The 27,477-nt window shown below is 35.2% G+C and overlaps 1 protein-coding gene across 2 annotated transcripts; it reads right to left on the bottom strand.

Annotated features, from left to right (window-relative positions):
• Positions 1-55: 55 nt before the first annotated feature.
• On the bottom strand, positions 56-27,477 carry LOC101504313 (vacuolar protein sorting-associated protein 54, chloroplastic). Of its 2 annotated transcripts, XM_004488210.4 has the most exons (19): positions 26,408-27,474; positions 25,623-25,685; positions 24,353-24,432; positions 22,991-23,108; positions 15,835-15,912; positions 14,512-14,668; positions 13,930-14,018; positions 11,496-11,752; positions 10,148-10,319; positions 9,976-10,059; positions 9,516-9,886; positions 9,072-9,225; positions 5,686-5,767; positions 5,488-5,567; positions 4,526-4,687; positions 1,666-1,733; positions 1,073-1,153; positions 726-980; positions 56-392 (listed from the first exon to the last, which is right to left on the bottom strand). In XM_004488210.4, the coding sequence occupies exons 1-18, from the start codon at positions 27,164-27,166 to the stop codon at positions 842-844; spliced, it is 2,994 nt and encodes a 997-aa protein (XP_004488267.1). In that variant the 5' UTR covers positions 27,167-27,474; the 3' UTR covers positions 56-392; positions 726-841. The 2 variants fall into 2 exon arrangements, with proteins under 2 accessions (XP_004488267.1, XP_027189279.1); XM_027333478.2 differs by lacking the exons at positions 56-392; positions 726-980; positions 1,073-1,153; positions 1,666-1,733 and having other exon boundaries at positions 4,548-4,687; positions 5,488-5,556; positions 26,408-27,477.

Genomic DNA, 27,477 nt, shown 5'->3' with positions numbered 1-27,477 from the left:
CTTTACAGGTGTATATATATACAATTGTAATTCTTCTATTGAAAGGGTTTGTTACTGAAGGAAAACCAAAGAGATTTCTTTATTAAGGGAACCGAAGTATGCCCTCGAAACAGCACACAGTTTAGTAATCTCACTACAGTTATCTCGAATGATGTACATTTTGATGCATTAATATCCATGGCTGAAACGAAGAGGAGAATAAGAGGGAGAGATTTCACTCATTTACTAATTCATATCTATTTTCAGCTTAACATTACAATTATGAGACAGCAACCAAGAATTGAATATCGACAGTGACTGCTACAAAACTTTTGCAAAATGACCAATCACGGCTACACAATGCTCATACATGATACATTACCTTGTATATCTACCATAGACCAACCAAAGGCCTGAAAAAAATAGAATTCAAATTCAGTATTAGAAAGCTAAGAAAAACCTTGTGTATGCTATAAATACGCATACACACACTTCAAAACAACTCAAATAAGATATAATTAAATAACTGGGTAAGGAAAAAATTCAGAAATTTTCGCCACTAATAATTTGTTGCAATGAACATTAAATAATATTTTCATAGCCCAAGAGCTGGGTTATTTCATCTGAAAGTAACTCCAAGTCAGACGTGACACTGGCCCTTTAATCAAATTTATAGTTATGGAGAAGATAACAATGATTCTTATGCATGTCTTAATAAATTAATCAAAATTTAGCAATAATATTACCTCAATTTAGTGTTACACAAAAATGCAGAGTGAAGAAGGTTTAAATCACCCCCACATCCTCTAAAGTAGGTTAGCCTTCCCACTTAAGCAATGAATTGTTTACTTTACAATACAGTTTACTGAACAGCATCAGTCCCAAATCTTTGCACCAAGAATTCATCCAGCTGACCCCAGTTAGGGGTGTCCGATTTACTTAAATCACCCGATGGCAATGATCGTATGCATTGGAGAATATGTTTGATGTCTCGATATAACCTAGCAAGTTACAGGAATTTTTAGAAACAAATCCATTCTTAATAGTCTAAAAAATGTAGACTCAAATAATATAACTTGGGAAAAGTAAATACCTATTCTTTGCTTGGGAAGTACTTATATCAAATCTTGAAAATGCTTCTGAAATTTGTGAGTGAAAGATGATGACCACTTGCCTGAAAAATAGAAAATTCAAGGAGTAAATTGTAGGAATTCATAAGATGTTAGATGCTATCATTATAGAATCAAATCAATCAATTATCTTTATAAGAAGAGAAAGCAGCAGCCTTAATTACTTTCCCTTTAAATGGAAAAACATAAATAATTTACTTCAGAATTCATCTTAAAAAATAATACAAATCCAGCAACTGATGCAGTACACGAGATGATTGGAAGATCACGTGATAGTTAAATACTTCAGTTTCCACTCTGCAATATAAGATTCATATCTAGCTAGCAACTCAAGCCTACTATGCCCCTACTATTTCAGAACAACCATGTTTCTTTATCAACTAATTATATCTATAAAATAATAGAAATCCCGGAACTAATACCAGTACACGAGATGATTGGAAGATCACATGATAATGGGTAGCACATATTTGGTTCAATACTTTGGAAATCTTGATATCACATTTTTATGTCAATATCAGAATAAAGGAAACAAGGAGAATTCTCAGATACTTACCTGAAAATTGCCTGAACATCTTCTTCATTCAAGGTTCGAGATAGAACACGCTGGAGGTATCCAACTTCCTAGCATCAAATTAACAAAATAAATAGGTTCCGATTATGAAATAATTTTGTGAAAAATTGGGCATGGGAACAGAGCTAAAGAATTTAATCAAAAGCACTCATCCCATCAAATATATCACATTGAATCTAGAAGCACATCAAGTTAGTTGCATGTTCTATATTTGCGTTTATAAATGACTTGAAGTTTAGCAAACTCAACTGATAAAACGATTTCTACATAAATCATATACAACTTAGACACACACAATAACAATAACAATAATAATATTAATATTAATATTAATATTATTAATAATAATAATAATAAGACAAAAAAGTATAGTTACAGACTCCTCACAGATAGGACTATTTATGGTTTGGTTAGTGAAGAAAACCAAACCAAACTAAGCAGAACTGTTACAACACATCAGTAAAACCGAACCGAACTGTTAATGGTCCATCTTGAACCGAACTGGTAAAAAGGTTTGGTGCGCCTAACCAAAAACTGAACTAAACTTTTTTGAACTGGAGCGATTCTTTGTGAACATCCATCATAGTTAGGGAGTTTTGGTGCGGTTTGATTCAGTTTTAGGTTTTTTTTTCTGTCCTACTCACAGATACCATAATAATATTTGTCAAACTGATTTAACCACTTGCAGTTAACCAATTGTCTAACTTATTTAATAATATAACCAATCAATTTATAGAGGACCAGTCATAGATTTGTGGTTCAAATTCAAGGCAATGTTATTACATCTGTTTTAAACTACTTAACTGCACGACGATAAGGTTTCAATGTCAAATTTGACATTGCATGTTTGAAGGATGGGCCATAGAAGGAATGAGAGCAATTGCCCAGACAATGTAGATTTTGTTTACTTTAATATGGTTACTAATTTTTTTGGCTCCCATTTGTCAAATTCATCCTATATCTAACATATTACAACCCAAGTCAGGAACTAAAAGATCATTATATCATTTGACGTCTACAGTCCACACAAAATAGTCAAGAAGGAAAGGACCTTTTTGTTTTGCCCATTTACATATTCTCCATTATACTTTTTTCTTTCTCATAAGAGCCACTCAGCAATAATGATTTTAATATCTGTAGCATAAAACCAATATTGGGGTATTGCAATTATCACCTAATAGTTTAAGCATTTTTAGGAGAGTTGATATTTTATTTTAAGTGATAAAAATTAATAAGGCTTTCCAAAAGTGAAGCCTGCATAATCATCAAAAACTCTTAACAGAATAGTTTTGATAGAAAGGTCCATGAGATAACCAAAGAATTTGACAGAGCGAATTTATAACTCGGTGCATGTATGAAAGTAGATATTAATTGTTATAATTCAGTGTATGTTTTAATTATTTCTTGATTGTGCAACATCCCAGTCAAAACAATTTCATACGCATTGAATGTAATAATTGCAGCATCATTATAAATAAGGTGTGTGATCTCATTAGAGACATAAGAAACACAAAAATCACATATTTTACATGGTATCAGAGCAGGTTCTGATTATGTGATTTGTCTCTGTGCTTCACTACCGCTGCCGGCGGCAACATATGTGCCGGCAACACCACCTTTTTCAGTCTTTCAACTTTTTGGCTTCATACAGTTATTTGTCGCCATCAACTCCGGCTGCCTTTCTAGCAACCAGCTGCCTCAAAAGCACTACCTTCACTGTGTTTTTCCAGTGATTTTTTTTTCTTTCAAACACAGTTGTGCCAGCGGTCACTGTTTTGTTCTTTTTTTTACTTTGTTACAACTATGCCAACATCAGCTGTCCCTTTTCTAGTGGCATCCAAAACCAACAAACACTGTCCTGCAATCCTCCAGCGAGCACGACGGTGCTTTTCCCGTCGTCAATTGACATTGCACACACTATCACGCACGTCTGTTTTCTCTGTGTGTGGGTCCCACGTGCCTCCAGCAAATCCAGGCATAGGCATCTGTCTCTGTCCACCTTCTGCAGGTCTTTTCATGATTTGGTGATTTTTCAGCAACCTCTCATCTTTCAACTCCCCCTTTCGCACTATATTTGCTGCTGTGATAACTTGGTTTCAGGGACAATGTACCATTTGCTCAAACAATCATTTTATTCCCACTGACAATCAATCCGGTGGTGACTCAATTCCGACATATGAATCATATTAGTGGCACCTTTTATTCCCACTGACGATCAATCTGGTGGTGACTCTATTCCCATGTATGAAGTATATTAGTGGCGCATTTTATTCCCACCGATGATCAATCCAGTGGTGACTCTTTCACACATGAATCATTAATGGTGTCTCCTCTTTTTAAACTAGTCCAACAGTTGTCAAACTTAGTTTCATTTTTATTTTTTTTTTGTGATAAAATATTTTGATGTAACAAGCTTAAAGCATAGTAAACTTTAGCTTGATGGGGAGTGTTAAAATTCAATGTATGTTTTAATCATTCCTTGATTGTGCAACATCCTAGACTAATTGTTAGTAATGCTAGTCAATACAATTTCTTAGGCATTGAATGTAATTATTGCAGCATCATTACAAATAGGAAAGTGTGTGATCTCATTAGAGACACGAGAAACACAAAATTCACATGTTTTTACATTAATAATCAGAAACTGACAAGGAAAAGAGTTGCAAATAAAAATCATCTGACAGAAACTATTAAACATGGAAAAACTTCAGGAATGAGGATTAACAGAAAAGCATATGATGATATAGTAGTATGAAACAAATTCAAACAATATGCAAGTAAAAAACGTAGACATAAAATACAAGCACAACAATTATCTATGTTGATCAGCACAATTATTTACCTTTGTAAGGGACCGAGCAAATTGACTAGGCTGGGGATCAGCATCCTCAGGTCTATTCCAACTCTCAACAATTTGAGGCAACCCACGCAAATGGACTAGTAATCTTTCTCGCATTATCTGAACCAATTTCGTATGTATTTCATCTCTATGGACTTTATAATCCTGGAATGAAAAGATATGAAGATAACTAAATGTTAGAAAAGTATATATTCTTAAAACCTTTTGAAGGTTTCGTGTGAGAGATATACGCAGTTTCCAACCTAGTTGTTTAATTTTTCTGCCTTTCTACATGGTACAAACAGTGCCGAGTGGGTATATTTGCAGCACATGCTCTATTAGCTTAAGACTAGCCTTTACATGCTGCCACGACAGCATAACTGCTTCTGCAGTCAGTTAGGAGTGAGTGTATGATAACACTTCACAGGGTGCAGGATAAGACTAGTATAAAGTCTGAATCACTGTACTTTTCATTGTAATCAGAAAATCACAATTTCAATACACAAGAGATGATTCATATTTCCCTAGTTTTATTCTCTTCTAATATCTTACAAACAAGATGAAACAATTTTGTTTTTTAATAAAATAAGAGAAGTTTTATTGGCGAGAGAAAAAGGAGAATAAAAATAGGGAAGAGCAGCATACATCCTCCTAAACAAAAATAATGAAAATAGGGTACCCAAGAGATCACCAGCACCAGCTGAAGTAAAAGCTAAACAAGGTCTTATAAATATGTTTGGACGCTCAAGGAAGAATTAAACCATATTTTTTGCTCTAAAAATGTCTCCAACCCATGCAGTTGTGGATTACAAAGATGAACAACGGAATCTTTATCATCTAAAAGCAGGAAAAGAAGAAACAATAATACAGCAAAGAAGTTCATCAAAAAATGCAATTAAAACCAAACAAATACATAAGTCTACCCTATCAAATGCAGGAAGGTGAAATAAGAAATATGTACATACCTGCGCGACTCGATCAATCTCTGAAAGCAATAGGGATTTTCTGGTCTCTTGTACTTTCAAAAAAAGAATCTGCCGAATTTCTTACACCAGAAATGAAGAACAAAGTTATAATTTAATTCAACCATCTAATAACAATGTCATAAACTCTTGTGATACCAACACATTCAAAAACCATAATATAGGAGTGCGCATTTGTACCGGGAATAATTGCATGTATGAAACTAATGACTTGACTTGCCAGCGCAAGATGTTTAGAGGTGATGGACTTCAAACCAGACACCTGAACACAACTTACAAAAAATTAGAAACCAAAAGAATGACAAAGCTCTAAGTTAATTAAAATGGGATCAAGATAGTTTGGCAAAACAGTATTGGGATTGGAGGGAAAAAGGCACTCAAATATGAGAGGAAATAGGTAAGCAAACATAATTCTTGGGGCCGTTTCTTTCTTTAAATTAATAGCTGCAGCATTTACTTAGGAAACAGTAAGATGAAGTGATGCCCAGTATTTGAAAGCCGAAAATTCTGAACTCAGCATTGTCATGCAGTTTCATCGGGATTTTATTTTATTCTTGATTTTATTTGATTCTCTTTATTTTTATTTTGTTTGACTGTCATTATTAATCCTAATTAATGGGACAACTACTAGTGTAATTTATTTTTCTATATAAACATTCTGAGACTGTAATAATAAAATATGAAAGTATTGTTCTATTACTTTTTACAAAGTTCTCTTTTGATACCTAGGAGCCATTGTGACTCTTTTGGCATAGATACTCTTACGGCGCTTAGAAAAGGTACTAGATCTTGTATTTGTCTTCTTCATTTATTGCATTTACCTTATAGTTGTCTAATGTAGAAATTCCAAAGTGTACAGGAGGCTCTAAAAGTTACAACGTGGAACGAGACTATTCTTGAGGAGATGAGGGCTCTTGAAAAGAATAAAACTTGAAGGGTCCTGACTTTGCCTAGAGGAAGAATCTTGTTGACTGTAAATGGATCTTCAGTGTAACATATAATTCAGATAAAAATAGTTGAAAGGTACAAGACCTACTTGGTTGCTAAGAGTTTACTCAAACATATGGCATGGACTACTCAGAGACTTTTGCTCATGTTATTAAGTTGAACACTGTTGGAATTCTCCTATCTTTGGTAGTGACTTGGAGGAAGAAGTATACATGGATAGTCCTCTTGGCTTTGAAGACAAGTTTGGTTCAAATGTGTGCAAATTACAAAAGTCGCTATATGGGCTCAAGGCCTTAAGCCTTCTCCAAGGACTTGGTTTGATCAATTACTCAGTCTATTAAAAGACAAGGGTATATGTGGGGGACATTATTCACAAGATTTTCCAACATTGCTAAGAATGTAGTTCTAATTATATATGTTGATGACATTATTCTTACGTTGAGATGGAAAGATTGAAGAACAGTTTGGCAAAAGTATTTGAGATCAAAGATTTAAACTTTCTTGGAAAATCTTGCACATGCACTGAAATACTTTCTTGGTATGAAAGTTTCTAGCTCAAAGTACATTCTAAACCTCTTGAAGGACGCTAGGAATAGTGAGTGTAGACCAGCTAACACTCATGGAACCAAATGCGGAACTTTCAGAAAAGTTAATGTTCCTGTTGCTATTAAGAGAGATGTCAGAGGTTAGTTGGTAAACTTATCAAACTAACTCACACCAAACCTTTTATTGCCTTCTCGATGGGTGTTGTAAGTTCATGTATTCTCCTAATTAAGAACACTTGGAGGCAGATTAACGAATTTTAAGGTACTTCAAAATTAATCCTGGAAAAGGCATGTGCTATAACAAAACTAGTGAGAAGAAAATCTCGTACAGATGCAGATGTACATTGGGAAAGATCCGTTACTGACACATAATTCACTATTGGATAGCGTGCCTGTGACTAAGGAAATTTAGTTATTTGGAGAAGTAAGAAACAAGGTGTTGTTGCTTGTAGAAGTGCACAAACTGAATTTGAAGTAATGGCTCAAGATATCTGTAAACTTGTGGTTTCTAGTATCGATAGAGACCAAATTATATTGATACTAGATATGTAGAATAATAGAGCTCTACTCCTCACAATTTGAGGTCTATCCTACAGTAACTCTAGAACAAGAAACAAAGATAAAAGTGTAGAAAGAAGAATGATGAAACTCTCCTAGTATTTGGGTTGGGCCTAAGTCAACTCTACAAAACCAGCTTGTAAAGTGAGGGTTGCCTCTCATTCATAGACCTTCCTCAAGCACAATTCTTGCCAAGTCTTTTCCAAAATATTCCATACCCCCACATTCTCTTTTTCCTCCCTTCTATAACCACATTTCATCATTACAAAATCACACTACCCAATATTCCACTACCACCTGTCCCGCATTCGGTTATCCCCTGTGAGAAACTATTTTCTTTATTTCCCATCCTCCCTTCCTAACAACTGTAAGTCGAACAATAGAGTAGTGGAAGACCTAAAACTGATGGCTTACTTGTCATTTAAATTGATTTGTGACACCAAGGCTGAATAAGTATTGCTCACAAGTCAAAATCCTATTCAACATGATAAAACCAAGCATATTGAGACTAACCACCACTTCATAAAAGAGAAAATTGATGTTGGGATTATATGCCTATTTTTTGTAACTTCTAATCAACAAATTGCTGATATCTTGACGAAGAGCTTGGCAAGGCCCAACTTTGAGTGACTAATAAGTAAGTTGGGGATGACAGGAATCAATACAACAACTGGGGGGTGTAGGAGAATCTTGAGGATGATAGGAATCTATCAATAACTGGGGGTGTAGGAGAATCAGGAAAATCTGATTTTATTTTATTCTCTATGTTCTAATTTTATTTGATTCTATCATTATCAGTCTTACTTAAACAGAGTTACTAGTGTATTTTCTTCCTATATAAACAGTCCATGAATGTCACAATAAGAATAAGAAAATATTATTCCATCACTTTACACACACACACACACATTATTTGGAGAGATCACCACTAACTTTGTTGGTTAAAATGATGAATCGGTAGTTTGAGGGGTCCTCAAATAAACTATATATGTAAGAAACTCGATGCCTAATGCCTATGATTTATATGATCTAGTTTGAAGAGAGTGTTACAAAAAATGTGAGTAAGTAGTTATGGTTCATAGTATATATAAATATAGTAAATAGGGTAGCATGAGTATTTGTATTTATTTTATTAATCAGTATATATAAATATAGCTCCTTCTGTAAAACACAAGGATTCTCTCATTTTTGCCTTCTCCTTTTCTCAAATTCTCAATATTGACGTATTAATGAGCTTATTGAGTTATACAATTGTATTTATGAGCTTATAATCCCTTTGCTCTATGGCATTGAGTGTTGGGCAGTAAAGAGGCAACAAGAGCAAAATTTATTTGTATTGGTAATGAGAATAAGTGTTGAGGTGGATAATGGTCCACTTAAAAGAGATAGAGGAATACTTAAATACTTTTTCAGATATCACTTAGATTTTGCTCCAAATATATACATATTATTACTTTAAATATAGTTTCTATATCTAAAAGGATCCAAAAGTTCAGAGAACGATGCTAGTAGTACCTGCATTGCACCAGCCCCTAGCACAAGTTGACAAGTTCTCGTGTTGAAAAACTTCAAGATTTCTGCTACACGGTGAACAACTTCTGAAGAAAGTGTTGGCAAAAGGTTGTTCATATCGATGTATTCTGACAACATCTTCAGTAATATTAAGCCACTGGAAGCAAACAGGAGAAATCAAAGTACTTTAAATGTAATCACAGCTAAGGGCCAAAATAAAGAGTATCAGACAAAATCACAAAATATAAGTGAACCCAACTCCAAATTAAGACTGACATAGAGCTGTATATTGTAATAATATTTTATAAAATAATAAAGAATGCCTACACAAGCTTATTTAAAGAGAGCGGCAGAAAGAGAGAACAGTGAATAGAAAACAAAAATAATAGAAGCTGCATACAATAGGAGGCAAAAAGAAAAAAACAAAGTTCAATCCAAAATACTAACCAGTTTACCATGTGATAACCAACACCTTTGTAGAAAAGAGCCTGAGATGCAGATTTTTTAAGATCTTTCTCAGTACTGATACTTTCTACTGATTTACTATGACCTCTATTTGGTTTCTTAGATTCTTCAGTGGAATCAGTCTGCTCAACATGCTGTTCGGCATTTGACTGTCCAATCTCTGCCATCGGTAGAGCATCATTATTAGTCGCCACATCATGGTAACTGATTGAATTATCTTCCTCAACACCATTAAGGTTCTCAGAAGTCAATGCATCCGATGAGAAAAGCATATTGATGATGGATTGAAATTCATCAGGAACATCTATCTCTACCCAAGTTTCCTGGTCAAGCACTGCCTTAATTTTTGACATCTAAATGAAAAGCAACAGCTATTAATAGAGATGAACATTTTTTAGAGAAATATTTTGTAACATAGAGGAAGCACCAAATTTAAACTGACCCGAGAATCATGCTGAAAATCAACAAAAGCCTTGGCCTGTGACTGCAGGGTCCCACGGATACTGTATCCCAATCTTCCACCTATCTGTTAGTTTGAATATGGGCATTCAATCAGGGAGCTAAAACCAAAATAATTTGCAATCTAAGCTTTAAACCAAAATTAAATTATGTACTTTTTCTGTAGCAGTAATGAACTCATGGGTGATATTGTAAATAGTTAGAAACTCCTGCAGTTTCAGCCTAGGATGGAGAACAGCACGGACCCCCAGAAGCTTTGCCCATCTTCCATGAGCAGCATCACATGCTGCAAAGACAGCTTCTGCGTTTTCTCGCAATACATCAGCTCTGTTTAGGACCAGATTCTTTGAGAACATCAAACAAATTGGGCAGCAACTAAAACACAAAAGTAATGGCAGAAAGAATACTAGATCTAACTATAATTTAATCATGTATTAACCCATATTATCCTCATATTTTGAAGAGAGGAGATCACATAAGATCAATTTGTTATAAGCAAAAAGAAATGCAGTACTTGAATCCAAACAGCCTCTAAAACAGAAAAATGACTACTGAAGGGCCAAATAAGAAAATAAGATAAAACATTTGAGAGGAGCATCACCATGCATAATGATTTAAATTTTTAATTGCCAAGGGGATGGATGTTATTATGTTTGCAAAGATAATGTTGGCAACAAGAAAATGTACCAGATAAATTAGGCAGCCAAGCTATAGAGTATAGAATTTTTTTGGTAACAAGCTATAGAGTATAGAATATAGACAGTTTTACTACAGCTGCGAAAATCATGTGCCAGACCACTCAAGTTGTAAGGGAGCAGGAAGAAGTGCCATTTTTTAATATACCAGCTCATTTTTTCTTTTAATACTCCCCTCAAAATTTTCTCCCATTTCGTTTTATTTTAGAGTACTTTTGTAAATGGTAGGATAGTTCTATACTGTTTTTAGTATAAAACCTTTTGTGTCTCTTCACCTGACAGATTCAACTTGAGTTAATTGGCTTTTGACATAGTGTCCTCATAATTGAAGAGAGTTCCAACAAATATGAACTCTAGAAAGGAATAGTCCTCATTCAATTCTATATACTACCTCTGGTCCTTTTTATAAGAGAAAGTTGAGTCAACAAAAGTTAATGTATGTAATCTATAATAATATGGACTAAATACATCAACGTTGTTGACCCAACTGGCTGTTATAAAAAGGACCAGAGGAAGTATTACATTTGACACCATTCAATAAAGAATCAAACAGTTCAAACTTATAAGATAAAGAAATTGTTTGCACAACAAAATAAGAAAACTTACTCTTTACATACAATAAAAGTATTTATCATTTCTATTAACTTAAAACTTGTATTTCTATACTGCATTAGTAAGTTTAGGAGCTTTTGCGAGAGAAGATTTAGCTCCTATAACATAAATTACATGCTTTTTTCAATCTAAACACCAAAAAGAATCCAGAAAAAATTTGTTACTAGTGTATTAGAACAGAGAGCCTGTATTTAACCTGAAGTTTTTTGACATGTTTGAGGAGCTCACAGCATCAATTGCTTTTCCCTGAAAAGATGCACCCTTGGCAACATTTCTTTGCTGTGAATATGGCAAAAATGTAGTACCATGAACCTCGCTTTCTTGGGATATTTCTGCAGCCGCAGCACCATGAGCAATTGCAGCAGCTACTGAATCAAAAGCATAATGACCATCACAGTTGCTCAAAATCCATTCAATGGCTTTTTTCACTTCAGCAGCCCGCACTAAATGTGCCTGCAATCACTAAAAAGAAAAAAATCTTATTACATCACTCTTAAACAGATGATAAAGTGCAAACCATTCTAAAACTAAATTTCAGTAGCATGAATGTAAAAACAGTTTATAATAAGGGACAACGGTAGTGTGTGTGTGTCTATATGAGTTTGAGGGATCAAATTATACCGGTGTAACAATTGGGTAGTGTTGTGTTACACCGTGCAATGACTTTTTCCAAATACTAGTATTACAAAACTCAAATAATACATAATTTTACCACCTGTACATATCCACAATTTCTAGTGTCCAAGATCACAGAGAGACTACAAGTACAATCATATCCCAAAATAAGTTGGCAATCAAAGAGTTTCGCTTAAATGCTAAGGCTTTTGGTTCCAACCTAATACCAAAGGACCACAAAGGCTGAACATTGTCACAAAATGTTTGATTCCCTTGACAAATACGTAAACCTAAGCAGAAGAGACAGTTCCGTAATCCAATAAAGGAGGGCACACCAGAACCTCACCAAGAAACACCTCTGACCTCCAAAAATGTTGTCAAATAATCAAGTATCACTACTCGCAACTTGTACTAGCTTTATTAGTGGTTCATGTACTCTTTTATTTTACTGTTACTTATGTTATTATACATCCGGCAGTCAGTTTGTTAGGACTGACGGTTACTTTCAGTCTATGTTGTCAGTTTCAAAAAGCAGCGCGGAGCGCCGAACCCCAAAAATGAGATAACAGGATCGCTGATAGCAAGATGACTGCTATTGCAAAGCCCAAAAAGAGTATATACACTAAACATAAAGTACAAAACAAAAATACACAAAATTAAAGAAAAACGAAGAGGACTTGTAAGAACAAAGTAGAAAAACCAACGTGTGAAAGAGAGAAAGAAGAAAACAAACTGTGTGTGAAAGAGAGAAAGAAGAAAACCAACTGTGTGAAAGAGGGAAAGAAGAGAACAAACGTGCGACGTGAAACAGAGGAAGAAGAAAACGAAACTGAATACATGATGCTGGCTGCGAAAAGAGTTAAGTGATTTTATAATAATAATAATAATAACAACAACAACAACAACAACAACAATAATAATAATAATAATAACAATAATAATAATAATAATAATAATAATAAAATAAAAATAAAAATAAAAATAAAAATAATCAGGTTAAGTGGGTGTGAGTTGAAAAGACCCAAATACGCTTCATGAATAAATAAAAAATTAACTGCATTTTCCAGAAAACACAGGAACGGGTAGTAACATGGGACAGGCCACGACAGTGGTGCGCGATTAGGGCGCAATTTGCGGCCGCGAGCAATGCACTCGTCAAAGGCGTTTCCAACAGCCGGTGGCATCGCAGTAAGTCTGTCTAGCACACCGAGATTCTGGGATCGCACACAATCTCGCCAGGATCGACAACATAGTTTTCAGTTCTGTAATCGTTCTCCTTCACTGTGATTTCTCATCTATAAATGTGAGCACTCACTGTTGTAGTGTTGTATCAATTTAGTCAAATTCATTTTAGTTAGATTTTCTCTGCATTTCTCTCCATTCTTTCTCTCTTAATTCTGCTAGAACAGTAATAAGCTCGAAAGTCCAATAGAGGAGGGTGAAGCTAGCTATCAAAGGGAAAGAACCAAGACACTTATATATAAGCATCCCATACTACTTGACGTAGGACTTGAGCACCCCATCGCTCCAGAGTCCTGACGGCGGCAATCTACAACGCTTTTCCGATCAACCCCTCCGTAGTCAGCCCTTCCCAAACCGAGCAATTCACTTGTCAAAGGCGTTTCCAACAGCTGGTGGCATCGCAGTAAGTCTGTCTAGCACACCAGGATTCTGGGATCACACACAATCTCGCCAGGATCGACAACATAGTTTTCAGTTCTGTAATGTTCTCCTTCACTGTGATTTCTCATCTATAAATGTGAGTACTCGCTGTTGTAGTGTTGTATCAATTAAGTCAAATTCATTTTAGTTAGATTTTCTCTGCATTTCTCTCCACTCTTTCTCTCTCAATTCTGCACTCGCTGTTCATGTTTGTGTATCACTATCTATGCATCACAGCAATACCAGCAAGAAATCATTAACGCTCATCCTCTGTATTATTAAGACTAAATACATTTCAAAATATGCGAGAATTATTGTATAGATGGACACAACAAAGGCCAAGTACAAATTACCTGTACTATCATGAAAATAGCACTCAAAAGATGAACAAAGCAATCAGATGAGAGACTCCTTAACTTGCTAGCAAGTGAAGCACCACCACCTGAGTCACTATTTATCATTAGAAAATAGAATAGAACATATGAAAAAAAAAGTACACATGTATATATAAAGAATATTAAGAATTGATCAAATTACACTTGTGTAATACTTGGACACTATAATACCATTCAATAACATTTCATTGGATATTGTATTTCAAAATTCACTGTTGGATTCAAATTTACTATCATATCTAGAAAATTGTACATTAATGTAAAATTATTCATTGTCATTGAGATATGTCAAGAATAATGTCATAAGCACTTATAAAATATATAAAAATAGAAACCATCTGATTATATTTATGAGATGTTACAAATGATTAATGCAACAAATTGTTAGTATTCGGTGGTGGGATCTACCAAAAAAATATTACTTTTGAGTTTTCAACAATGTGCAAATATTAAACCGATAAAATTTAATCCATCCTAATATATATTAGAGTTAATTTTCTGATAGCCAAACATCAATAGTTATGCTAAAGAAATTCCCACCATCTGAGTCAACAGCTCTGTCCCCAGAAAAGAACTCTGATTCTGAACCTCGGGCGGCAAGAACTGGAAGCAACTCAGCAACAGCAGTTTTAATAGCACTCTTCATATCACCAGTCAGTGTGTCTCGGTAGATCCTCAAAACAGAGGGAAGTTTAGCCTGAAAATAAGAAAATCAATAAACCAAATCAAATTAAATCCAGTAAAACAATCTTCTAGTTCTATGGGAAAAAAGTATAATATCATTTTACATGCATAATCCCCTGCAAAAATAAAACTCATCCAACAAAGAAGCCTAGACAGGCAGCTCTAGGAGCCAGAAGAACAAGGGATAAATTTTAAAAATAAATAAAATATATAAATAAATAAAAACTCCCCTCTTAATCTGTTTTATAAAATCTATGTTACCCTGAAAAACTTTAGGAATCGAAGAGAGATCTCATAGGTCTCTCCCACAAATCATGTGAAATCATAAGATCCTACATTACAAGTGTAAGGGGGCAGGGGAACTGGAATAATTCATGGACAAGTACAACCTAAACCTTCCTGGGCAAAAAAGTTTTGATTCCAAGTCAACAAATTCCCTCCCACAATTACAAAGAGACACATCAATGAATGGCCACCATATATGTACAATTATTATGTTTGAAACAGTACATGTTAGGCGTAGTTGTTTACTCAGTTATATCCCTTACTCCACCTACATGGATACAACTTGGATGTTTTTACTGTATACTATAAATAGTTTACTGCACTGTACTACAAAAATGGCTGAGGAAAGTTTCAGTTACTAAGCTAAAAGTGTAGATGGCATGAAGAAACCACAAACAACCACCTCTTAATTAACCTACTACAGTTGTGCTGTGGTATTTTTCTCAGTCCACATATAATAATAACCCATGGCCAAGACTACCTCTGCCACTCCAAAGTTTTCAGATTCCGTCCATCACATAGGACAATTAGAATGAAACACGAGCAATTTCACGAGAATCACATGGGAAGCATAAAGATGGAACATTCAAGGTGTTGTTTCTTTGTGTACTGTAGTTCAGCAATCGTTTTTATGGTAAGGGATCTCAGTCGAAGTTTTTCTATTTCTCTTTTCTTATCCTCATTTATCTGTTACCAAATGGCAAGCGTTTACAAATCACTATAAGGAAAAAGAAACAACATATCCTCAAAAGTACAAAAGGAATAACTAGTTGCATGGATTTTGCTAAAGATTTTTTCATAAATCAAAGACGATACTCTAACTTCCTCGACATGATTTAGAAATTGAACTAACAAACAATAAATATCTTTAGAGTAAATGCAGTTAATACTCACTGTTCTAAGCAAGCCAATCACAGTAGGGAGAAGACTATCTTTGAAATTAGTTATTTCTTCTTCTTCTTCTAACTTTACCTGGTAATGATCAGGCAGAGGTTAGATAAAAAATTGCATCCTAAAACTTCAAAATATCACAATTTCACACATAATATTTATCAAAACACACACGGACACAGAAGTAAATATAATATCAAATGAGATTTTGAGCTTCTCAAACCTTGGATTAAACGCCAGAGTACTGAATTAAATAACTTACGATTGGGCTTAAGGCATCAAGTGTCAATAAGAACTTCATTTATCCTGCTACTAATACATATTTCAACTACTCAACTACATTCCAACACAGAGAATAGTTTAGACTTTGGAATTCAAACACACTCTTTAAACACAAGTTTTTCGAACTTCATTTAAAACTGACTACCGCAAAGAGGAAGTATTGTGAGTCTGGAAAGATAGCTAGTCTATTAGTGTTGCAAATCTTTAAATTTGTGTTTACTTATAATTAGTGTATCTGCCCATTACTCAGGTCCATTAAAATAGCTTAGTGATTGTATTCAAGAGACAATTTTGAAATAATATTCAGAAAATCATTCTCTAATTCTACATGGTATCACGAGCTCCTGGTTTTGGAGGTCTTGCTTCTGCATAAACCCTAGCCATTCAGTTTCTCTTTTTCCTCTAGAAGTTACTGCAGTTGCACTGTTTTGGTTCACATCATCGCTGTTCACTTTGGGATGCCGTTGCTGATCGCCGTTTTTTTCTCATTGTGGTACTGTTCATGCTCTGTTTCAACAGGAGCTTTGTTTTTCATCACGGGTTAATCCTCACCACCACTACCATCAGAGTTGCCAGCCAAAAAACGGCCAGAATCCAGAAAAGTGCCGCCATAAACTGCCGCACACGCTCCCACGCGCATCCACTGTCTATGGCCTTCACCGGCGTGTGGAAGCCACGCACCACCCTCTGGTGTTTTTGCCGCTGCACACTTCAGCAAAGTTGTAGATGGGGGACTTCTGAGCCCATTTTGGTGGTTAATTTTCAAATCGGAGATGTTTTATTTTATTGGTTTTCAGACACCCGAACGTTTGTTTGTTGTTGACAGTCATACTCATTGTTGTTGTTTTTTCTCCATTTGGTGGTGTTTTTTTTAGATGACAGAAGTTCGCGACACTTATTACGGTGTTACTTATCTCGAAATGAGTGATAGCGGTTCCCAATCCCTTACTGCCTCTGGTATTATGCCTAAGGATTCTTGGATTCTTGAGCCATCGATCGCATGATGTCTCATTCATAAATATTTACTTCGTATGTTTCTCCGTCTAGTATTGATTATATTAATGTTGTTGATTGTTCTCGTACTCATGTTGTTGGCTCTGGGAATATTGAACTCCAACCGTGTTTTAAATTGTAAAATGTTTACATGTTCCCACACTCTCTCATAACCTTATCTCTATTCGTAAGTTTACCGAGGAACATAATTGTGCAGTAATCTTTTTTTTGTTCTCATTGTACTTTTCACGATCTTGCAACGGGGAAGACAATTGCAGTTGCAAAGGAACAAGGAGGGTTGTATTATTTGTGTGATAAACAAACTGGTCAGAAGGTGTTGTCTTCGACACTCCAGTCTCAGTCAAACTCTCATGCTTCACAAATATAGCTTCAGCACAAGCATCTTTGCCATCCTCTTTTTTCCTTGATGAGGTCTTTGTTTCCTTCTTTGTTTATAAAACAATACGCTGAATCACTTAAGAGTGATATTTGTGAGTATTCTAAGCATTATCGTGTTAATTTTCCTTCTAGTACTACTAAAAGTGTTAAACCATTTGATCTTATTCATTCCGATGTTTGGGGACATGCCCTTACTTCTAATATTTCTGATGCAAGATGATTTGTTTCATTTATTGATGATTGTACTCGAGTAACTTGGCTTTAATTGATGAACGATATATTACAAGTACCTCAATTGTTCATTTAATTTTACAATATGGTACAAATACAATTTGGAAAAGGTATTAAAGATTACATTATGACAATGGCAAGGAATATGTCCATCATAGCCTTTCAAGTTTTAATAGTAAACAAGAGATTATTCATGAATTCACATGTGTTGACATCCCACAACAAAATGGAGTTGCAGAAAGAAAAAATCGTCACTAACTTGAAGTTGCCCAAACTTTTCTCTTCCAAATGTCTGTTTCAAAGTCATATTGGGGTGAAGCAGTATTGATAGTTGCCTATGTAATTGATCGTGTGTCATCTCGGGTTTTAGGTAATGTTAGTCTAGTTCAATTTATGACTTCACTTTTCTCTTTTGTTTTTATCATGCAGAGCCTCGTGTATTTGGATATGATGCTTTTGTCCATGTTCATAAGCAACACTGAATTAAGTTGGATTCTCGTGCAATTAAATGTGTCTTTGTTGGTTATCATCCTTGTTGAAGTTGTGGGAGATATTATAAGATATTTTCTAATATTCTAACAATCCTAACAAAAGAAGGTACAAATGATATCATCCTCTCAATCGTAAGTGCTTAGTTTCGAAAGATGTAACCATTCATGAAATGTTTCTTCATTCATCCTCATCTTTAGGAGGAGAACATGAATGACTTGGAATCTGAGTTCGAATTTATGGTCCTTAGTCTTAGCTTTCCTGAGATACACGTTTCTGCTCCATCTCTTAGTCTTGAGAGACCTGTTTCATCTCCTAGTTCTGAGACATTTGTTTCTGCTCCATCTCTTAATCCTGAATTTGAGCCTCCTTCTAATTTTGTTCCTCCTTCTAAATCTAAGTCTCAGTCAGTTGAAGATAAGGCTAGTAAGCCAATTCTTGTTTATCAGAAAATAAGTAAATCTGATATGCTCCAGAAACAACTTCAATAAATCGAGTTGGAGGTAAATATTGCAAATGATCTCTCTATTGGAGATTCTCAGACTTTTGATACTTGTGATACTAATCTGGATGATTTATCTATTGCTTTGAGAAAGGATAAAAGATCATGTGCTTCTAAATACAAATCCTATTTCTCAATTTGTCTCCTCTAAACACCTTTCTCCATAGTACCAGGTTTTTATTGCAACTATTGATTCTGTGAGAATCCCATCGTCTATTCAAGAAGCATTGCAAGATAAAAATCAAGTCCAAGCTATGGATGAAGAAATGAAAGCACATGAAAAAATGGAACTTGGGAGATTGTTGAGATGGAAAGAGGGAAGAAGCCAGTTGGATGCAGATGGATCTCACTCTGGATGGGAACTACACCAGTTTCATGTCAAAAACGTTTTCTTGCATAGAGACTTTGAGGAAGAGGTGTATATGGAGATTCCTCCAGGCTTTGATCTCACAGGTGGAGCCAATAAGGTGTGTCGGCTGAGGAAGGCCTTATATGGACTAAACCAGTCCCCCCAAGCATGGTTTGGAAGATTCACAAAGGCAATGATGTGCTTGGGATATAAGCAAAGCCAAGGAGATCACAATCTTTTTTTCAAACATTCACAAGGGGGAAAACTAATTGTACTTCTTGTTTGTTTATGTTGATGATACTATTGTTACATGAAATGATTTGACTGAGAGACAACTACTCAAAGAGAAATTATCAACAGAATTTGAGATGAAAGACCTTGGGCATCTCAAGTATTTCTTAGGAATTGAGGTGGCCTACTCAAAGCAAGACATTTTTATCTCTCAGAGGAAATATGCACTTGATCTTTTGCAGAAAACAGGCAAACTTGGATGCAAATGATCGAGTGTTTCCATTGAACAAAATCACAAGATGAGTTATGAGGAGGAAAGTGTCAAAGTTGACAAAGTACAATATCAGAAATTGCTGGAAAAGTTGATTTACTTGGCACACACTAGGCCAGATTTGTATGCAGTTAGCGTGGTGAGTCAATTCATCCATGATCCGAGTGTAAGACATTTACAAGCTCTAAACCGTGTTCTACAATATACCAAAGCCACTCCAGGGAAGGGATTCTTGTAACTATAGAGGCATATATAGATGTTGATTATGCAGGTTCGTTGAGTGATAGAAGATCTACTTTAGGCTATTGTACTTTCTTGTGTGGGAATCTTGTTGCTTGGAGGAGTAAAAAGAAAAGTGTAGTGGCTCAATCAAGCGCTGAGGCAGAATTTAGAGCTTTGGCACAAGGAATTTGTGAGTTATTGCGGATGAAAATTGTGCTTGAAGATTTGAAGATAAGGTGTGAAGGTTCTATGAAATTGTTGTGACAATAAATCGGCCATCAGTATTGCTCATAAACCCATTCAACATGACAGAACCAAACACATTGAGATAGACCGACATTTTATTAAAGAGAAACTAGATAATAGATTGATAACTACAACATATATTCCTTCTGGACATCAGTTGGCAGATATGTTGACAAAAGGCTTACCAACATAACAATTCAACCAACTTACTTGCAAGTTGGGAATGATAGATACTCATTCACCAGCTTGAGGGGGAGTGTTGCAAATATTTAAATTGGTGTTTATTTATAATAAGTGTATCGGCCCATTACTCAGGTCCATTAGGTTTAAAATAGTCTATTTAAATACTTTACTGACTGTATTCAAGAGACAATTTTGAAATATTATTCAGAAAATTACTCTATTTCTACAATTAGTATTCAGTTTCACAATTACGCTGAATATTCATTAAACACTTTATTCTTTGTCCTATGTTTCTATTCTTTCAATTTTATCATTAAATCGAAATCTCAATTCAAAAGGTAGTGGTTTTCTACTTTTATTTATTATAGAGATGTGATCAATGCAGCGGATCAAGATGCAACGTGTTATTTATTCGTGTAGGATCGAGTCATAGGTCTAGACCCAGTAGAATCTTTCTTTTGTCCTATAGTAAAAGCAAGAAGCAAACTCATCCTTGATGAGCCCTCCTACACCCTTTTTGATGAATTTATTCCAAGCCATATGCCTTTTTTTGGTATTAACCATTCAGTTTAAAGGGAAGTGGGGCTTTGGTAATTTGATGTACGATCAGAAAGTAAGTAAAGTCTGACAAATGATTTTTCTGACCAAGGATTGAACTCAAGTATTCCCGATCAATTTGACCTTAATTGAAACTTATTAACCACTTGAGTCCAATCACACCGCTAAGCCATGCCTTTTAAATAAGCTGCAGTAGCAGAAAGAATCCTAATTAAATAAGGATAAAAACTTACACATCCTAGGGGTGGAATCAATCCTAACAATGTTATACAGTCGAAACTTCGTTATCCTAATCTTATCAAGATAAGGAAGTTGAATAACTCTAAATTAAAATAAATAATTAAATTCCAATAAGCAGAAATTTGAAATGATAAATAATCCTAATCAATAATTCAACATTTAAGTTGTCTTTCTCTAGTGCTATGTCCCATATCACCACTCCTCTTCTCAGCTTTGAGATTGTCTTCAAGCTCAAACTCTAGATAAGATTCTCAGATATTATCAACCCAGAATCATTTGTCTCATCACCTTCTGATCCAATTCAATCATTTGAGAACCTCAGTCAAAAATACAAACTTTTACATGTGTGACTAGTTGAATATGATTTGGCACAATCATTTCTGCTCCAATTAATCTCTTGATAATTGGCAATGAAGAGCCTATCTTGTTGTCTCCTGGTCTTTCCATTTGATCCCTTTATGTGGCAGTCAAGCTCTCATTGGTAGAGATAATAGAACAGCCACTTGTTGACTAGGCGCTGGGCAAACATATATGGGCTCTTCCATTCGATCAACTCTGCATTAATAAAGGTTCACTAATTGGAGAGGTTTAAGATCATAAGTTCTGGCTAGTAAGTTTTGGAATTGTCATTAATACTTTTTATGTTAGACTTTTATTGGGCTTATTTCTAAGTTAGTAGTTTATTCCTTCCGTGCTTACTATTTATTCTCTTTGTAACCCTTACATTCAAAACTTTGGTCATTCTATTGGAACCCTAGCCTCCTTTTGTTCTTCCTCTTTTTCTCTTGGTGTCACTCTTGTCACCTAGACCCTTATTGCCTTATCAGTGCCCATTTCTGCTGAATTATTCCAATGATCCCTAGCCGCTCCTTGAACCACCAATCCTCCATGTTGAAAGGCCGGCCATCTGCTCTTCTAATGTAGTTTTCCTGATCGCTGTCTACTCCATGAACGCCTTTAAAGTTGTGGTTAGATCCACATCACCTATGCTGGCTCTTGATACCAAGTTGTTAAGAACCTTCACGTGGATCGGTTCACAGGTCTAGACATAGTAGAATCTCTCTTCTGACCTATGGTGAAAGCAAAAAACAGACTAGTCCTTGACTAAACCCCTCCTAATAATAGTATTTGATATTGGCATCCCAAACCATATGCCTTTAAAACAGGCTACTGTTACTCACATTTCACAGACTATGTACACGGCTTCCAGTCTTGAGTCTTTCCCAATTCTAAGTTATGCATTTGAATCTTTATGCTACTTTGCTTTATTATGAATTTGAAATGTTGAATTATTGGTGTGTTAATGTGATTATATTATTTGTTATACATTTTTATGGGTGGGAAGCCGTTGACTCTAGGAGTAACTCTATGATGAGTTACTCCGCTTAATAACTCAATAAAAACGATGAATTTTACTAATCCAACCGTCAAATCAAAAGTTCTTATGAGTAGATCAACTCCACAAATTTTTATAAAATTTTAAAACTACTTGATATTTCGCTGAATAATTTCAAATGAAGGTTTAAGCTTTGAAAAAATATAAGTAAATATCAATGGCTAGAGCATATAGCTACATATTTCAGATTTATATAAAACTGTGTCATTGATCATTAATATATTATGTCAAGAAACAACGGTTGAATTAGTAAAATTCATCATTTATATTGAGTTACTAAGTGGACTAACTTATCTCAGACTTACTCCTGGAGTCAACGGATTCTCACCCCATATATTTAAATATATATGCACCATATATAGGTTTTCTTAATATAATTGTTATATTAAGTATAATTGTCATTTTAAAATATGCCAACTACAATTTACATGAAAAAACCTTGTGACAGTACCCCCTCTAAAACATAATGGTAAACATTTGAAATATTTCCAGCACAAGAATCATACAAAACGAAATAAACAAAAAAAATGGTGTTAAAGATAAAAGTCATGGAAGATACAATCGTACCTCATCGTCTTTTCCATTCATGGGAAGGGAAGCTCTTGCTTTAGCTTTGGATAAAATTATCACATCTGACTCTGCAGCATCGTGTAAAGAAGCTCGAATAAACTCTGCTGAAAGAATGCTACAAAAATAATGCAATACATTATTAAACATCCAATACATAACACAACTTCAGTTTTTCCTTAAAAAATATACAATCCCTTTTTACTGTTATATCATTACCAAAACTCTATCCAAAAAAATAATTACCAAAACTCGAGATTTCAAAGTTACAAGTATTAATGGACAAAGAAAACAAGTTTTAAATAAGCATAAGTTTAAAAAAAAATTAAAATACGGCAATGGGAATGAATTTAGTAAATATGAATGTAGCTTGTTAAGATCAAAGTTAGAAGCTACAAGCAAAATAATACACTCCTGAGTTCTCTCACTTGATATTTCAAAATCCTTATTTCAAAGGCACAACAAATAACAATATTATCCATCTTTCTTTCATCCAAATCAAAATAAAGAACTAATCCATTTGTTGATAATTCATTGTTCCTACTTCCCAGGCCTAAATCACTATCTCCCATCTTATTTGCTGATTCACTTCTCTATTATTTTGTATCTCTCTTCTCATTCTTGCCAATCCAAATGATGTTTATACTTGGATAAACCAACCCAAAATAATCAGACTTAGCAGCTAACCGAAGCAGATTGCTTCACAAATGTTTTGTATCCTCGGGCACCTATTCTTATAAACCTATATTCAAAATACTGCAAGAAAAATATATATATATATATATATATATATATACAAACTCAGCAGTAAGGAAGTGTCTGTTATTAAAATTTATTACTGTAGTATCTTAATTATTAAATGGGATAAAATAATGTTTTTGGCTTCCATATGGTGCTTAGTTAAGGACTCTCAGAGAGTCAGTGGTAAATCTGATAAATGGTAGATTCATCTTTCTCCATTGTATTATTTTTCACTTCCGATTTCTTTTAGAAAGATATATCAATTATGATGGTTGTGTTCCCCTACTTTCTTTTATCAAAACAATTACTTTTTCTACCCAAAAAGCAAATGATTTCACAGATAAGCTTGAACATTGTTTCAACCTATCCAAGTCATTAGCCAGAGTGTAGATTCCTTGTCACCATCTAGTAAGATTAAAAGAACAAACAGAGTTATCCAAAGAAACATTATAATTCAACCCTATTCTCCTCCGGATATCACAAGGTTATCACACATCAAGGAAAGCAGTAGAAAGCCATGTAATGAATTTTCAAATGCAGGTTAATGGAATACATAATCTAAGAGAAAATAAACAGTAGCATATGCCACCTTGATAGATCAGGACAGCACTGACAGTGTACCTGTTTATGGATTCTATAAAGCCTGTCACATGATCTCTAAGATGACGAAAGCAATGCAAGCCAGTGAGCTCATCTCCATCCTACCAAAGCCACAGGAAACAATCAAACAAATAAGACAAAAATTAGCATAAAATTTTCTCTTCATCCTTCAGGAATCCCATCGATATTTAATCGTAGAATGTGTCACTAACAGACTTCAAAGGAAACTAATTAAGTTTGACACTGTAACTGATGTCAGCTACAACTTAAAAGAACTGGCTTGGTTCAACATTGTGATTGATATCAGCTACCATCACACACCACAAAGACTGTTCGATATCAGCACATGTTTACAAGAATAGCAACCCAGCATTATTACAAAGACATTACCCATCACAATAGGGTCTGGTAACATCTAAATTTTCAACATGTTCAGTGCTTATGCAAAGAAAAGGAACATACTTTAGTACCTCAGCATGCCAAAAAGTGAATATATTGTGCCCAACATGCAGATCAAATCATGTTAGGAACCCGAATTGAATTCCAAGAATTTAAAGGAAGAACACTAATATGTCGAAAAATACACGTAATAATAGGAGAGAGTCTCTCTAAGAAAATGATACACAAGAGCGGATACACTCCTACAATGGTTTACATCACTCAATTTCTAAAGTTGCTAAAAGATACTTTCATAAGGGATGAAACCATTATTTATAGGTTTCATGCACTCTTAGGATAAGAGAGGGAAAGGATCACAAACTACCCACTAAAACACATAATAGTCTAACTACTTATAACAACCTCAACCGATTAACTACTCCTACTAACTAATTCTCCTTCATCTAAGTCTTAACAAATCATCATAAACCTTTGTAATTTCAATGCTTCAAAGTGTATGAAGATTGACATGAGACAAGTTATCCTCCATTACCAGATTAATATGTACAGAGTCAGAAATATTTCAAAGCAATGGGATGCAGAATTTACACAAAATAATTGTAAGGAAAATATAATCGAAGTAGAGGATACCAACTATATTGTACCCGGGATTTTTTTCACCCAATACAATTTAGAACTTCTCTGTTTAGTTGTCCATCATATTCTATTACATTGACTAAAATAAAAACCATAATAAGTCTCAAATTAGGATCCTATCATAGCCATGAAAGGTCAAACACATACAGAGCTCATGAAAAGAAAAAGAACGGAACTAAAGCAATGATCATGAGAACAGGAAGTAGTTAACATAATATTCATATAATTTGAATTTCATATGATAATTATTGTATACCAGCAAATGTTGCAAATCATCGGTTACATCCAGTGCTCCAGCACAATCTGCAGATGCAACAAGCTGTATCACAGAAAAATATATCAACTTAAAAGGGATTTCCAGATGTGAAACGATACCAATTCATAAAAACGAACAAAATAATAAAGGAAACATGTGACAAAACCAAATAAAGTGACCAACTGCAAATCAAGAAGGGTTGACAATTAATCAGTTGACAGCCATACTAATTCCCAAGGAAACCCTTAGATAAAGTGATTAATCAACAAGCTCATAGCACTATACTACAAACAAACAACACAAAGTAAACCAACCACAAGTAGTTTCCATAAAATCTCCATAATCTATTAATCCAATTCAGTATAGTTTCCACAATTACAGGACCCAAGTAGTTTCCATAAAATCTCCATAATCCATTAATCCAATTCAGTATAGTTTCCACAATTACAGGACCAACGCCTCTCCATTCTAACAGCTAATCAATAATAAACGCTATTCAAAATTCAAAACTAAAATAATTCATAAGCTAACAAAACTAAAACTACATCAGGTTAACTGCAATCAGCTTTCCACAATTCTCCATAACCTAAATCAGTAAAGTTTCTAACATTCACAGCACCAAAATTTAAAACGCTCTACACCTCTACTCTAAAATGCATCAAAAAAATACAGTGTACTTTCAGAATCCAAAAAAATGAGAATAGAAAAGCGAAATCGAACAACTCGATCCCTTGCTCCACCCAAACTAACAGAGAATATCCACACACACAAAATAAAAAACGAACCAATTTGAGAGCGGAGAGAGCTTGATTGACGTATAAAATGAGTCTGAGTTTCTGCTGAAGCGCCAACAGGTTAATCCTGGTTCCATTAAGCTGCTGAATCTGCCTAGCAGAATCAACCAAATCGGAGTCGATAAGACGAACCGTATCCTTCAGCTCTCGAATCCGGGCACATCCTTCAACGATCTTAGCATTAAGATCCTGTAACTGCCCCTGCGCTTCGAAGAACGATGATGACCTGAGCGAGATCTCTTTAACAAGATGAAGCTCCACCACATCAAGATACTGTGATAGCTTCTCCTGCAACACGGCGTTCTCGGAGAACGTGGAGAACGGACAGGCAGCACGGAACGTAGCGCCTTCTTCCAATCGAAAATCTTCTTTAAAGTAAAGCGACGGAACCTCACGGAGACAAGCGACGAGTGCTTCGCCGGCGCCGTCAACGTCGGCAGAGATCTCTTTGGTGGAATGTTTACGGATATCGTCGAAGCGGTGGAAGGGATCGGAGACGGTAGAGAGGTAAGGTATGAAATCGGATCGGGTGACTTCGGAGGCGGATTTGGTGGAAACGATGGGGGAAAATTCGGGAGAAGAGATTGTGGTTGATGAAAGAGGATTGTTGAGAATTGAAGAGAGGCTTTGGATTGCATCTTTGGAGAAAGACGGGGAAGAAGTTGAGGAAGCTGAGGAGGTTGTTCGGTTGAGGTGAGTGGAAAGGGTGGGTGACCTTCCCCACGTTTGTTGGGAAGGTGGGGAATCCATTGTGGATTGAGGGAGGGGAATTAGTGAGGGGACATTGTAGGGTGGTGGTGGAGGAGGGCGAGGTTTTATAGTGAAGGAGATCGGGGAGTGAGGAAGGACGTTGGTGTGAATTGAATTGAGTTGAGTTGAGGTTGGGTTAGTGTGGGTGATGCATGTGTGTATGATGATGGGGAGAAGGCGAAATGTGAATGGGGAGGGTTGGGATCTGGGAGAAAGAAGCGAGGGCGAGAGTTGAGGTTGGTTGCAGTGACAAGAGTAATGAAATGAAATGCAATGGTGGAAGGAAGAGGATCTTTGTATGGGAAAGGAAA

This window comes from Cicer arietinum, chromosome 1 (assembly GCF_000331145.2).
Source record: "Cicer arietinum cultivar CDC Frontier isolate Library 1 chromosome 1, Cicar.CDCFrontier_v2.0, whole genome shotgun sequence".
In the NCBI taxonomy this organism is placed as follows: Eukaryota; Viridiplantae; Streptophyta; class Magnoliopsida; order Fabales; family Fabaceae; genus Cicer; species Cicer arietinum.
This window is presented reverse-complemented; position numbering and strand designations above follow the sequence as displayed.